This window comes from Cotesia glomerata, linkage group LG4 (genome assembly GCF_020080835.1).
Source record: "Cotesia glomerata isolate CgM1 linkage group LG4, MPM_Cglom_v2.3, whole genome shotgun sequence".
NCBI lineage: Eukaryota > Metazoa > Arthropoda > Insecta > Hymenoptera > Braconidae > Cotesia > Cotesia glomerata.
Window position 1 is genome coordinate 9114697 of NC_058161.1, and position 15150 is coordinate 9129846.

Below are 15150 nucleotides of genomic sequence, written 5' to 3' on the forward strand. Positions count from 1 at the left end.
ACAAAAAAGGTCCTTTGCAATTTAGGTGTCAGATCAATAGTTTAGGAGAAAAAATTAAAAAACCACGACTTTTGAGCAAAAATCGAATGTACAATTTTTTACTGGCGAGGTAACTCATAAATTGGAAATAAGCTGTCAGAGCTTTTAAAGAGGAAGGATTCCTCTACAACTTCTGCCCATGGTTAAATGAATATCATGAAATGTCGCTATGCTATAGATAATTTAAGCAAAAAAAATTATTTTAACGGGTTAATTTTATGGGAAAACTTTAAATTCATCCAGCGAGTACTTAAAATTGAAATTAAGAACTATCCCCTGGTGAGAATTTTTTTTTCTATGTTCAGAACAATATTTTGTCAATGGAGTGAGAAAAAAAAAATAGTCGTCTCAAATGAAGCACCCTAATATATATATATATATATATATATATTAGGGTGTGCCAAAATGTAACTTTTGTGGAGAACCTTTTAAAATTGGAATTTTGAGTTCCGCTTTTAACAGGGGCTGCATTTGGGCATTTCCTGAGATATTTTGGTGTGAGACGATGTATTTGATTTTCATAAAATTTTTTAACAGAAGCTTAGTTTGGGCATTTCCGGTGAAAATTCAAAATTTGGCCGGAAGTACCCAATTAAATCTCCTGTTAAAAAATTCTATGAAAATCAAATACATCGTCTCACACCAAAATATCTCAGGAAATGCCCAAACGCAGCCCCTGTTAAAAGCGGAACTCAAAATTCCAATTTTAAAAGGTTCTCCACGGAAGTTACATCTTGGCACACCCTAATATATATACTCAACTAGATACCCGACGAGCTAAAGCGCTTTATATTGACTGATTTTATCCTGCAGCAAGTTACATAATAAGTCTAGTTGTACGAGTTTAACGATGATAAAACGTGTAAAAATAATTCTACTAGTTTATCATGACAATGCAGCTTTTGAGTTATTATTAACGCATGATAAAAAATCATGGATTTCAGTACAACTAATTATTTATCAGAGAAATAGAATCTATTTTATACGAATTTTTTTTTATACAATATTGAGCTTACTGCCAATTTTGTTCAGAAGTCTCATAAATTATTTAAAACTTAATTGCAAAAATTTGAGAATATAATCTATTTGACTTATGTGCACTAATCAGATCTATTTATAATTATCTGACAAATTACAGTTCAATTATTGTGGCCTTAAAGTGTTGTATTTATGATAAATACTTATTAAGTAGTATTTTACCGGAAAATTTCGTTTAAAAAAAAATAAAAATAGCTTACCGTCAATCTATTGGCCAAGTTAGCCTACAGTAGTTCCAATGAAAGCTTTTTTGCTTTGATAAAATTCTGGTTAGTTTTATTTATTGAACGTTAGTTTTGTATATTAAAATTTGACGTTAATCTCTCATGTTTAATGAATAAATTCGATGTTTCAGTATCAGAGATTTTTTTTCGGTGCAATGAAAGAGACAGATAAAATCACTATATATAGTCTTGTCATATGAATTTCCGATTTCATCGATTTCATTTTATCTTTTATTTTTAATTTTTAATCTTTTGAAACATATTGGTTATTTATTTATTGTAGACTTTATTGGTTTTTAGCAAATAGTTTTTTTGTTGGAAAAATTTTCAAATTTCTTCTTATTTTTTGGTTTATGTAATAAATAGATATTAATTGTTATGTAAATAAAGCAAAAATTAAAGCTTTTTGAAACGTTCACAAAAAGACTGCACATCGTTTACAAGAAATTTTTCATAAATTTTACACAGATAAAATTTCCTACGAAAATATTTCGTCAATCACCTAAAAAGCTAACATAAAAAATATAAAAAAAAACTATTATTGATTTATCAGATTAATAATGGTTTAACATAGACAGAAATTGAAAAAAATGACTAAATAATGCACCCTCAAACCTTAAACTCCCGCTGTTATGCAACCAGTATTATAGATAATAACCATAGAACACACTTTATAGATAGCCGAGTAATCTTAATAACTTAATAATATTAAATGGTTTTCCGATCTCTCTGCCTACCGGAGAGTAAAGCTATCCAGTTCAGTGTTATGTCCAACAAACTCACACCGAGAAATATATCCTTTACACCAGCGACTGTACCTAATTCTCTGATCTAGTTTGTTGATGCAGATACGTCGACACCACTCAGATCTCTCAAGAGAGCTATGTTAATCAGTATCGGATCAATATCACGACAAAACTTTCCGAGAAATCGATTTATTAATTTAAGCTCCCTCATGCTGATGCTAATGCTACCGTTTCCTCACCCCACTGCCTTAGTTCACCCTCAAAATAAACAAGCAAAAAAATTAATGAACATTTATCCATCATAAACTCACCTGTAATTCCATAAATGATTGCACCATATCCCATGACATTCTCATCCATTTCAGTTTTTAAATATCCTTCCCAGAAATTCCCAGGAAGAAAAAAACATCAACGTGCTCAGCAACTCGATGTACCGTTATAGATTGTTCAAGCCCGTCGACGTGAAATCAGAAAAAAACGTTATTATTTTTATTTTTATCATCTTTTCTAGCATCCTTTTTCTTCCCCTTTTATCAACTTCTTCTTCTTCTTTTTTCTCTTCTTATTCGTATATTTTTTTTTAAATCCTATTCTTCTGACAACCCCTCGGTTATCATCACTCTCGTCACGTATTCTCGCACCTCACCAGAAAACTCTTTAGTAAAAAAGGATGCCTTGGTCTTCACCATGAACAGAAATAACGTTTTGTCATAAGTCATAACGTGACTTACAGCCCTGGAAGTAAACCATAGAACAAAATACTTTATTATATGGCAATCCTTTTGATCCTAAAAAAACACCATTTTTATTATTAACATTAATAATGAACTAAACCAATAATTATAATTACTTTAAAAAATAAAAAACATAGCCAAACACCAAAGAGTCAATTTAGGGATAATTTGTTCATCTTAGTGATATTTATATAATAACTCTTTGTACGAATTCTTCAGTACATGCATACATCAATAAACATATGTATGAAATTGGTCACACGCGAACGATTCATTGATTAAAAGAGGTGATAGAAGAGTAACACACAGCTGGTCTAGAGCATCAGTGCAGCAGCGGAACCAATTCATCCGTGAATCACGACTAGCAAACGTTATCAGAACATATCAATCCAATTATATTGTTGCCTTCGATTTTATCAATCCTTGGATGCTACCAACCAGCAGTAGCTCCAATACCAATAGCTTCGTACAATAACCAGCACAAAAATAACATTCAAGGACAATCCAAGTCTCAATGGGTCTCAATGGTGCACAGCATCAGCAGTAACTCTATTTGTAATCCACTAAAAAATTTTCACCAGCCATCACTGAGCTGTAACGCTGCCGATTTATTGACTCACATCCATATAACGGTGCCGAGACCACCATTGCCGAGCATACTGATGACGATGACATTCCTCGTGATTGCAGTTTAGTTCTCTTCAAAATTTCAGCTTCACGTGACCAGTTTGACGAGGACGACAAAAAATAGCTTGATTCTGGTATCGCGTTGGTCAAACGCCACTTTTTTTTCAGGTTACCAGAGTACGAGAAGGTTAACTTTTTGACAACAGCCAAAGCATGGGTGTTATGATACTGGCACGGACAAGCAACACCATCAAGCATTAGGGTGAGCATCGTTTCCACTGGCAGGTGTGTCTATCCGTTACACACCTAGCTATCTTTTTATTTCTTATAAGTTACTTGTGTTTCTTACCCTTGTCTTGTCTTTCTTGTCTGCTTTCTGAAACGTTATTAGTTAGGTTAGATGAATGTATATTTAAATTATTATTATCATTTATATTATTTCAGGTTAGTCGCCGGACAACCAGGATCGGCTGTTTCCTGAAAGATCTTCTTATCAAGGACACGATTCACGACGTCACAAGTCACGTGCCCAAACGTTGATCACCTTAACACCGGTGTTGTCTTTATTGTCTGGCTGACCATCGCGTCTAATAAGCCGTGACAGTTAGCCTTAATTTACTCTGACTCTTATTGCATTTATAATTTTTTTTATCAGGTCATCATCCCACTTTTTAATAAAAGATGATTTTTTTTAATACCGACACAACATTCATTTATTTTTTTATTTTTTGGAAGCCGAGTCGATTATTAAATCAGTTGACCGGCGAATTTTGGCAGTACTGAAACTGCTTGGTTACGATCCTCCATAGACATTAGTCTTCAGGACTCTAGGGTCGCGCAGGCTCAGAATTTTTTTAGTCCTTTACATCGAGCCGACTCCTTAGACGTTCGGTTTTTTGCAAATGGTATTCTCGCTTTTAAATGAACGGAAATAGTTAAAAAATTATCCGGGATAAAATGACGAAATTTATACGAAATTTGAAGGTTAAGTTTAACCTTTGTGTTATTTATTATCAAAACGTTTTAATTTTATTTGTTTAAAGTGTTATTTTTGGAATAGCTGGTGTTTGTCTTCCGGTTGCAATTAATAGAGAGTTACTTAAATCACGTACAAGTATGAGTGCATAGCAAACCCAATAGCGACGTTAGGCGGCTGGCAGCCGGCCTCACACTGGCTATGACTTTCTCACACCGTCACCGATTACGCGCCCCGCCTTGTCACTCGCTGAAACCAACCCCTCTTTTACTATCTCAAGCTTTACCTCATCTACTACCGACCCCTTGTTGTACTGTTACTCCCTCTCTGCCTTTATTCATCCCCTTAAACACTCTCATCTCCTTCTTCTCGTCAACACTCCCAGCGCCTCACTACGGACGAAACCCAAATCATGTACATTTTTTATCCCCCGTATACATAGATATTAGTAAAAACCTATTATCTAATAACAATACACTTTTTTATTAAATAAAATCCTACTAAAGCCCTCTTTTGTCTTCCACAATTACTTTCATTGGAGTAATTTCTTTATTAATTTTTTAATTTTAATTATAATGTTATAAATACTTTTTTATTTAATTACAAGAAAGCATTAAAATAATTGAAAAAATTTTGTTTACTTTCTTTGAATGATTACTTTTCTTAAAAAATTATAAAATTAACAATTTTGCAATTTACAGTTTTACTATAAAACAAAAGATTCAATTTATGGACAAATATTTCCTTCTTTTATTAAAATAAATTTTTTATTAAAAATTAGTTTTAATAATGAAATCAGGAAGAAAACAGAATATATGTTAAAAAAATATTAAGACTATGAAAAAAAAATTTGTTCTAAGCAAAAAAGAGTTTTAAACAATAAAAGAATTAATAAAGTATTAAAAAATAAATAAGATATTTTCTCAACATGGTCATTTATTATTCATATTTATCAACACTCGTATAATTTAGTTTATATCTCTCGTCTTACTTTTTTCAATTTATTTATTTTATACTTGTTTCACTATTTCAAGTATGCAAGTACACATTCAGCCCTAACTTAGCGACAAAATAATCATATTATTTGTGAAAATTAACATACATAAGTGGACGTGAGTATGCATATAATATAAATAGAACAAATTGATGCAAATAAGCTTTACAGCTCCGTGGAGCACGTGTACAATTTTAAAAATTACTTATGTTTGGCATTTTGTTCGCTTTGGTAAATTAAACAGACATTAAAAAAGTATGGAAGACTATGTAGATTCAATGAAATATATATAAAAATAAACATAACATTAAAATAAAGCTTACAAGTGTAAATAAACTATAAAATATAAATTTTTACATTAGAATTAGATTTGATTTAATTTTAATTAATTAAATATTCAATTGGAAGCTTTTAAAATATTTAAATAATCTGACACTGACAGTTAAAGCATCCAGTTGGAGAATACGTGCGAGTATGTGGATGAGGTAATTTTGTAGGACCTAGATTCAACGAATCCTCGCTTCCCTCGCTGAGTTCTTCGATACTGAAAGTGTCAGTAAGATCTTGTTTATGTTTACTCGTATCCTTGCCCCGCGAGATTGGAAATAAAGTAGTTTCATCCTCGCTGAAAACAACAATATTGAATTATAAAATTTCTAACTTATGTTATTGTTTTTCTTAATTTATAAAAGATAAAGAATATATTTCACCTTTCGCTGTCACTTTGCCAGTACTCTACCAAGGGATGATGTTCGTTAGACTTGTGCGGAATGGGAAGTCTCTGGATTGGTATCAAACCACTCGAACTACTGGATAGTGTAGTTTTATCAGTGTTGGATAATTTTATGTAGTCTGATCCCCGCTGGATCCTTTTGGCCTGTTCTATTCTCGCTTCTGTTAAAAAAATTGTCAAAAATTAAAAATTGATGAGTTAAATAAAATTAAAACTAATAATATTACTCGTTTAATCAAGTTGTAAATAACCTAATATAAATGTTTAACTTAAATTAACTTACCTAGTTTTTTTTGTAATTGTTTTGTAGTACTGCGCTGAGGGGGTTGCGCTTGATTGCTACTACAACTACTGTCGCTTGTCTATACAATTGTTTAATTAAATAATATTAATTTATATTTTCTACCTTACAAACATTATCTTATTATTATTATGAAAAATACCGATAAAAATTAAATAGAAAAACCATAAAAAAGTCTATGAAAATCAATTATAATTATAACTACTAATTAAAATTATAATAAAATTTTTTTTCAGGCAGATTTGATGTGATTACTTGATTGATAAATAAATAAATTTGAAAACTTACTAAAAACAATCTATCATCTTCAACATGATTCATAGGTTTTGGATCACTGTCAATTCCACTATCTTCCATAATACTTTTATGTTTTTAAATCTCTGAAAAATAAAAAAATATTAGTACTCTTATTTACCGATAATTATATCTTTTAATTTAATTAAAAAAAAAAAAAATCAAATTAATACTTAATATGAAGATTTCAATAAATACCCATATGGACAACTTGTTGGAATGCGATGATGATAATGTTAATCAGGCACCGAAGTAAAGTATTGATTCGCTCGGATGATATAATTCAAAAAATTTAATAAAATAGCAACCCGACAGCATATCTTAAATTATTGAAATAATATAAAATAAGATATGTAAAGTAATATAACTTAAATGTGAAGAAGAACAAAAAAAATAACTTTTTGCTTCATACTTTCAGTACACGGGCTGTGTCAAACTGATGGCACATGCACTCTACAACTCGACTCTACTACAGTGTGTGGATATTGTATTGATTTTCAGTGGACGACGACGCGAAAACATCTAAGGCTTATGAAACAGTATCTTATTTTTTAGGAAAATAATAATAAATAAATAGTTTAGGTTATTGTTATCGTTTTAAAATTTATTGGTACATATCAGAGAAGTTAATACAAGGTATTGGATGAATTGAAAGTTATATACAGTAAAATGAGAAAATTAGTAAAAATATTGCATCGCCAATCACGAGACGTTATCATGACATTATCGGGTAAAATAAAAAATTATTGAATAGCGGTATCCAAGGCAACCGTATGCTGATATTATCATAAAATTAATGAAGATATGTGAAATACTCAATTAAAAGTTATATTTAGAAACATTATTTGATTAAAACATGCCACAAACAATGAAAAAGAGTCCTTCGAAGATTTCAGATATTAGCAGAGACGTGAGTACTACTGTTTCGATATTTTCTCTTGGTTATTAATTAATTTATTATTTAACCTCACTATTGTACTATTTTTTTTTATTCTTCTGCAATTTTTATTAGTAATTGATTTTATTAATCTTAATAAATTTTTTATTACTTTTTTTATGATTTTAAAAATTTATATTATTTACTTGTCTGTATAATTTTTGATAACAAATTTACCATTTCTTCTTACATAATTTTTTTTTTATAATTTCTTTATTAATTATTAGATACGATTAATAATTTTTTTTTTAAATTAAAAGACAGTAAAGCAATAAATAATAAAAACCGTTTTTTTTTTTTTTAGCTGAGTGTTGCAAGAGGTCGAACTTCAAGAATGGATTTAGCTGCCGGCGATATGGACTGGTGGAAAGGAAAAGTATTTTTAAGGCCAGAAGATCAATTACAGTTAACAGAAGCAGTAAGTTGAAATTTCGCAGAGCAAAACCAAAAAAAAAAGTAAAGTTAAAAATTTATTCAAATTATAAATTAAGGAATTGCAAGAAGAAATAACAAAAGTACTTACATCGGGTGATCCTCGAACATCTGATGCACTAGTCGAGTGGTCGTGGAAAGAACACAAGTTTTTAAAACTGCCCAATCCATCAAACATAATTACCATAATAAATATCCCTGGAACGCTTTTACACCGAGACTCAGAAGATGCAAAAAAGCAGCTGGCCGGCGGTTACCAAGGTAAAACAAAATATATTGCACAATAAAAACAGCTAGGAAATAAATTTTATGGAAAAATATATAAAATATATTTGCAAGAAATTTTCAATCAGCTGCTGAAGAATTAATAGAGGGAAGAGAAGCCACTGAACAAGTCGCGGAAACTGAAGAAGATAGAGAAGACGACGATGCTGGTAATTTTATACTTTTTACTTCACAAAAACGGTTATATCTATTTACTACTTAATTATTTTTTTCTTTTGAAACTTTTGATATTCTAGATGATGAAGCTGATGGTAAACAAGGCGATGGGGCTGGAGAACAAGAAATCGAGGCTGAGGAAGAAGAAATTAGCATGGGAAAACCTAAAAAAGTCCCAAATCAATTTAATTTTTGTGAACGTGCTGCTCTAACTTACAGTAATCCTGTTCGAGTACGTAATTTAATTATTTATCAATATTTTATTAACCCACTTTCTTGACAATATTAAACTGAAACCATTTTTAAACAAAAAAATAAATAAATAAACCAGGACATGAGTACGCAGACAGTCCCACCGCCGACAGCTTCGTTTAATTCCCATGTATTCCAATGGATTATCTTTGACGAGTATCAAGAGGATTATGCCCGTCAGCAACGTGAAAAAAAAGAAAAGGAGCGCAAACAGTTGATCCCCCAACAACAAAAGCAGCAGAAAGAAGAAGTGAAAAAAAAAACACCGGTTGAAACTGTGGCCGTTCACCAACGAATGCTCCGGACTGCTAAAACTCTCGAGCGTATGGTTAATCAAAATATCTACGATGAAATATCACATGGTAAATTTTATTGAATTAAACCTCTTAAATAGTTTTAATTGATTGAATGAACGTTTTAAGATTACCGATATTGGAATGATCCAAGTGACGAATTCAAAGATGGCGAAGGTTCCTTGCTGCCTTTATGGAAATTTCAGTACGACAAGACCAAAAAACATGACGTAACAGATATGTGTTTCAATGCCCGCTACTATGATTTATTTGCAGTCTCTTTTGGATCCTGTAAGAAAATTTTTAGTTAATAAATGATCAAAAATGTTTTTGAAATTTTTTTAATCTCAAAATTGTTTCTAGTGTCCTTTGATAGTCCTGTGTCATATGGAACGGTTTGTTTATTCAGTTTGAAGAATCCGTCATATCCGGAGTGGATTTGTGTCACTGAATCCCCGGTAATGTGTCTGGACTTCAACATTCAACACCCTCATCTTCTTGTTATCGGTAAAAACTAAAAAATCGGTTTTTAATGCACAGAGAGAAAAAATCTATGTTTAAAAATATAGACATTATTGTGAAAAGAAATTAACTTATTGAAAATTGTCAACAATTTTTTTTAGCTCAAGAAATCAAAAATTTTTTCGCAGTAACTTTCTTGTTGATAAAAATTTTTTTAGATTTGGGAAAAAACAATTTCGGATGAAAATTCGCAAGTTGATTATTTAAATTTATTTTTTTCCAAATCTAAAAAAACTTTTTTTCAACAAGAAAGTTACTATGAGAAAAATTTTGATTTCTTCAGTAGAAATAAAATTGCTGAAAATTTTCAACGAATTAATTTCTTGTCACAACAATGCCCATGATTGTAAAAGGAAATTTTTTCTTAGTATGTCAATACTTGACTGTTTAAGTACTTAATATAATTTATATAAATATGAAAGGTACTAAGGATGGTACAGTAGCAGTTTATAATGTAATGCTACCGGCAACTGCGCCTCAATATAAAAGTAACGAAGTTGTTCAGAAACACGGAGGGATTGTTTGGGAAGTAAGATGGGCGCCGGATACGGAAGAAGGCAATTTGACATTTTACAGCGTGAGTATTGATGGTAAAATAAATCATTGGGTATTATATCAAAATGAATTGGGTTTGACAACAATTATGACTTTATATTTGAATCGATCACCAATTCCTGGTCCTGATGGTTCTTTTATTACTCTCAAAGGTAATTGTTATTTAAAACAAGTTTTTTGTAGTGCTCATTGTTATCAATAAGTTGCTCAATTTTAAGAATGATTCAAAAATAAGAAAAAAATTTTTTTTTCAGGCTGCGGAACTTGTTTAGCATTTCATCCAACAGACCACGATATATTTTTGGTTGGCACTGAAGAGGGAACAATTTATAAATGCAATACGGCTTTCAGTAGCACTTATATGCTGACATACAATGAAGCACATAATATGCCGGTTTATCGAATTGTTTTTAACAAATTTAATTCCAATATATTTGCTAGTTGTTCTGGCGATTGGAGGATTAAAATCTGGGAAGACAATCGATTGTGAGTGTTTTAAAAAAATTTTTTTTATGAAATAATTTCTAAGGATGAGTTATTCCAGAGAACCTTTGTTTATGTTTGATCTTGGAGTACCGATTGGAGACATTCAGTGGGCGCCATACAGCTCGACAGTCCTGGCAAGTGTTTCTAATGATGGAAAAGTCACAGTATTTGATTTAAATGTCAATAAATACCGACCAATTTGTACTCAGCCAATCGTTAGTAAGAAGAGAAATAAATTAACAAGATTGGCTTTTAATAATGAGCTACCTTTTATTATTGTCGGCGATGATAAGTAAGTACAATTGAATTTAACTATTGAATAATTAAAAATTAATGTAAATGTTTGTTATAGGGGAACAGTAAACAGTTTAAAACTATCACCCAATTTACGAGCTAAAGTGAAACCAACAAAAAAACAAATGCATCTAAATCATGCAGAATTGGAAGCAATGAAATTAGAACGATTATTAAGCTTTGTACGCGAACCGCCAAATTTGACAACTCCGAAAGAGAAAAAAGATGCTAAATAAATATTTTTGACATCAAAAATTTATACTGTTATTGAATAATAGGATTTTAAGAAATAGTTCAATTTACTGCCATAAATACATTGTTATAAAATGCATCAAATTTAGTTCTTGTACTAATTCATCAGCTGATGCAATAGATAGTTATTCTAATAACCTTGATTGATAGAATCATAAGATTATAATCCTTAAATCCTTGCTATAAATACATATAGTCGATATAATCTGCATTTATGTAAGGGAGGATTCTATTTATAGACCTAAGATGAAGATATATTATTTTGATGTTTTATATTTTGATATTTAATTTCACTTTAAATAAATAAGTCATTAATTGAACAAAACTTACGCTGTAGATAAAAAATAAAATTATGAAAGATAAATCAAATTTTCAGATAGTAAACCAGTAAATTACTCCAATAAATAATTCTACACTCTAATGACTAGTACGCAGGAATCATGGACAGATGAAGAATTATAAAGATTCAATAAATAATTCACATACTGTATTTTTTGTTCAATAATTATTATTATCTCCCAAACATAAAATCATAACTGCACAATTTAGTTAAACATTAATATGAGTAAGAGTTAAAAAAAAGTTTTATTTAAGTATAGCAAAAAACTGAGCAATATGTCAAGTAATTGATTATGTCATTCTATTGCATACTTTATTGAATATTATTGGCACCATTCCCCAAGTAATCGACCGTAAACAATCTAGATAACGTTAAACTTGACACATTTATTATTAATAAAAATGAATGGAATGATTATTAATAATAAATCTAACTACAGAGCCTAAATAACAGGAGATCGGAGAAAAATAGTTATAATTATTAAAATCTAGCACTTAACTAATTAAATAATTTCCCAGGTAATTCTGGATTCTCGACAACACCTTTATAATACTTTATTTCCAAAAAATCCCTAATATTATTAGGACTAGGCACTTGCCTACCCGCAAATTCGATACTCGACATTGGATGCAAAAATTGTTCCGGAAAATCGCGGTTCTTCAAAAACCAAGAATCGCGTGTCATTGTACCATTTTTAACATAAAATGGGAGTAAATTAACATGTAAACGATTTATTTTAGAATATTGGACTTTATAAAATTCTCCCTCAGTCGCTTTCTCCCAAACAAACCCGTGATTATCGGTGACAGGTTTATTACGTGCTTTTACTAACCACGGTGAACGATTTAGATCATCCCGATTGATCCCGATTTCTACTTGATAATCCCACGGTAGAATGTCACCATTTTTCATTGCACCCAACAACGAACTGCCCTCTAGCCAGAACCTGATTCCCACCTCTTCTAATTTATCAAAAACGTGATGAGCAACTTTACGTAGACCAGCCAGGCAACAAGGTGGTGTGAAACGGTTTTGATACAGATACGATGGTACTCCATTAACTATCGATCCAAAACAACGTGGCGTATCTCGTGAACATCCATACCAATCAACAGCACCCGATGCTCTTATTACTCTTTTGAATCCTAATTTTTCGAACATCGATCGTTCTCGTTTTTGATGGAGCTGTTGCAATTTCCATTGTGATTGTTGACTTCGAAACAATGGTTTTCCTTCATTCAGCTGATGATTCTTCATTATATTAATCTAATAAAATTATTTATATTTATTATTATATAAGATAATAATTTTCTACAAGCATTGAAAACTAAAAAATTAATTTTACAAAAAAATAATCCAAAAATTTTTGCATACTAAATACTCACTTTGATATTAGCAACAGTTGTTTGCAGATACAATGCATCCATAAACGGCAACATGAATGGATCAGATAATTTTTTTAATGCATGTGTATCAATTAGAGTCGCATGTTTACCGGTAATAGCATCGCAAGTTGTACCAGTCGTTTTGGTAACACGCAAATTCCATTCTTTTATCTTAACATGTAATTCTAAACAATTCAAAGAATTTTTGCCAATTGGTAATGCTATCGCACCTGTTTCTGTTGCATGTAATACAGCTTCCTATAATTTGTAAAAACCAATTATATTAACTATTTAGAAATCTTCAAAAAATTTGAACTTCATAAGAATATAAATGAAAAAAAAATAGATATAAACCTGTAAAACTTGTTTACTTGATATCCTCGTAGCGTCAGGTAAAAATAGCACGAATTTAGTCTGTATAAAATAAAGCGGATTTCTATCTTCGAAAGACCTATTAAAGTCTGGTTGTAAATTTATTAATTTAACATTATTTAAACTATCATTTGCAAAATTTAACTCGAGTGGTGGGTAAGGTAATTCGTTACAAACTATAAGTATGGGCATGGCAGGAAATGAATTAAGGACGGAGTCTACTGTTGCCGCAACATCATTTTCCAATGTTTCAAATTGGCGTATTACTATTGTAATTAATCGTGCTAATCTTCGATGAAGCTTCTGGGGGTTGTCCATCGAAACGGTGGTGCCCGTTGACGATTTTAATGTATTCTGTGATGTAAATAACCACCATATCTTATGCCACACAATTATATTACCAAGTAACGCCAGAACCAACAAAGTTCTCACGAACTTTACTCGCATTATTTTTATCGATTGGTGAGTGTTGTCATTGCACCCGACAACGCAACCGTTTGATTTAATATTTTATTTACTTGTTGTTTAAACTTTTACTCCAGTTATTTTTTGTTCACTTTACGATTATTATTTTATCAATGAAATACATTGTCGGTTATTATTTAATAAGGTTTATACAATGACCTGGAGGGTGAAGTCTTTGATTAAACAATCACGCGCATGCGATTCCATTTACGAACATGCGCTACAATTTTTTTTTTTACTATAATAACAATATAAACATGTAACAGTTTAATTACTCCTACATTATTTACTATTTTCATTTATTCCATTCCACAGGCGCAGTATGTGGCAAATTAATGAGTTGTCGTTGGGATCAATTTGCTGGTATCACTTGTCGTGGGATCAAATGACATAAAACCATTCTGTTAAACAGAAACCTCAGTTGTCATTTTAATATTTAATAGTTTTTTTATTTCTATCAATAATTCGTATAAATTTAAGTAATAAATAAATCATAATTTTATTCTTGAATAAAAAAATTTATTTTTTTATTTAAATGTATAATTTTATTATCCTTACGTAAAATTGCAGTTTATAATTAATTTATTTACGTATAATATGATTAATGAATGACAATATTTCTGTAAATTTTGAATTAAAAAATTTAATTCATATAACATTAACAAATAAATTCAAATTACTTATAACTTCGTCAGATAAGATAATTCATGATTTTTCACTATTAATTTTCATGATTCAAATTAATTTCTTTATGTACTTTAAAATACAATTAATATTTTTCTTAAATACACTTATAAAAGCAAACCTTTGACCAGTAATTAAATAGAAAAAAATGATTAATCAACAGATTCTGGTACAAGATACCGAGTGACTACTGGAAATTTTATTGTAATAGTCGTTAGTATTGTCGACCGGACGCACGACAGAAACTAAAGAAAAAAAAAGTATCTTAAGTAACAACTTTTTTTTCACAAATTAATTAATATTTATAAATATAAAATTTAGATGATGTGACACTTTTGGCCCTCATTGCATTCAAATTTTCCTCTCAATTATTAATATTTATTATTATTATTATCGTTATTATTACTCATTGTAATAATAATTAAGGCTTGTATGGCTTGACAAGATTTTCGGAGAATTCCTTGACATGTTCAACACCTCGAACTTCACGTTCGAGTAAAGGAAGTTTTGTGACATGGAAATCCTCATAAAGATCCATGATCTTAAAAATAATTTACCATAAAATAAATTTAGTGATTAATACAATTCATAAGTTAATCAAGTACATATACGTGACATACCTGGTCTAAATACTTTCTTTGGACTTTGTGCCGAGCTAAACAGAGCCTGCATGGTACGTCACCATCCTTTAAGAACAGCAACTGGTTGACGATAATATTGTGCGTGTCGATACC

At 30.5% G+C, this 15150-nt stretch overlaps 4 protein-coding genes across 10 annotated transcripts in view; 1 reads left to right on the forward strand and 3 right to left on the reverse strand.

The window, feature by feature from the left end:
* The window catches only part of LOC123264105 (potassium/sodium hyperpolarization-activated cyclic nucleotide-gated channel 2), a 251655-nt gene extending 248788 nt beyond the window's left edge, over positions 1-2867 (reverse strand). For 3 of the 7 annotated variants that reach the window (XM_044727191.1, XM_044727192.1, XM_044727190.1), the window contains exon 1: positions 2359-2866. The gene's annotated coding sequence lies outside the window, so the exon portion shown is untranslated. Of the gene's footprint in view, positions 1-2358 lie in introns of all 7 variants that reach the window. The other 4 variants (XM_044727188.1, XM_044727187.1, XM_044727194.1 and 1 more) reach the window with 2 other exon arrangements.
* A 2435-nt stretch (positions 2868-5302) lies between these two features.
* On the reverse strand, positions 5303-7133 carry LOC123262737. The gene is made up of 5 exons (XM_044725111.1): positions 6905-7133; positions 6701-6792; positions 6395-6473; positions 6089-6272; positions 5303-6003 (listed from the first exon to the last, which is right to left on the reverse strand). The coding sequence occupies exons 2-5, from the start codon at positions 6767-6769 to the stop codon at positions 5799-5801; spliced, it is 537 nt and encodes a 178-aa protein (XP_044581046.1). The 5' UTR covers positions 6770-6792; positions 6905-7133; the 3' UTR covers positions 5303-5798.
* Positions 7134-7213: 80 nt separating this feature from the next.
* LOC123262734 (dynein intermediate chain 2, ciliary) lies at positions 7214-11249 on the forward strand. The gene is made up of 12 exons (XM_044725109.1): positions 7214-7616; positions 7948-8061; positions 8135-8336; positions 8429-8509; positions 8597-8748; positions 8848-9130; positions 9191-9352; positions 9425-9568; positions 10006-10290; positions 10393-10624; positions 10683-10916; positions 10977-11249. Exons 1-12 carry the CDS (start codon positions 7563-7565, stop codon positions 11152-11154), a joined length of 2121 nt encoding a protein of 706 aa, XP_044581044.1. The 5' UTR covers positions 7214-7562; the 3' UTR covers positions 11155-11249.
* A 409-nt stretch (positions 11250-11658) lies between these two features.
* On the reverse strand, positions 11659-13952 carry LOC123262735 (fukutin-related protein). The gene is made up of 3 exons (XM_044725110.1): positions 13250-13952; positions 12896-13153; positions 11659-12776 (listed from the first exon to the last, which is right to left on the reverse strand). The coding sequence occupies exons 1-3, from the start codon at positions 13712-13714 to the stop codon at positions 12009-12011; spliced, it is 1491 nt and encodes a 496-aa protein (XP_044581045.1). The 5' UTR covers positions 13715-13952; the 3' UTR covers positions 11659-12008.
* Positions 13953-15150: the final 1198 nt, after the last annotated feature.

Bases quoted from the DNA above. Each gene is read 5' to 3' on its own strand.
- LOC123262737 (XM_044725111.1), bottom strand. From the start codon at position 6,769: ATGGAAGATAGTGGAATTGACAGTGATCCAAAACCTATGAATCATGTT. The intron at 6,474-6,700 runs GTAAGTTTTCAA...ACAATTGTATAG, and splicing joins AAGATGATAGATTGTTTTTA to ACAAGCGACAGTAGTTGTAG. The intron at 6,004-6,088 runs GTGAAATATATT...TGTTGTTTTCAG, and splicing joins TGGCAAAGTGACAGCGAAAG to CGAGGATGAAACTACTTTAT.
- LOC123262734 (XM_044725109.1), top strand. From the start codon at position 7,563: ATGCCACAAACAATGAAAAAGAGTCCTTCGAAGATTTCAGATATTAGC. The intron at 7,617-7,947 runs GTGAGTACTACT...TTTTTTTTTTAG, and splicing joins TTTCAGATATTAGCAGAGAC to CTGAGTGTTGCAAGAGGTCG. The intron at 8,062-8,134 runs GTAAGTTGAAAT...TTATAAATTAAG, and splicing joins AATTACAGTTAACAGAAGCA to GAATTGCAAGAAGAAATAAC.
- LOC123262735 (XM_044725110.1), bottom strand. From the start codon at position 13,714: ATGCGAGTAAAGTTCGTGAGAACTTTGTTGGTTCTGGCGTTACTTGGT. The intron at 13,154-13,249 runs GTTTATATCTAT...TACAAATTATAG, and splicing joins CAAGTAAACAAGTTTTACAG to GAAGCTGTATTACATGCAAC. The intron at 12,777-12,895 runs GTGAGTATTTAG...TAATTTTATTAG, and splicing joins CAACTGTTGCTAATATCAAA to ATTAATATAATGAAGAATCA.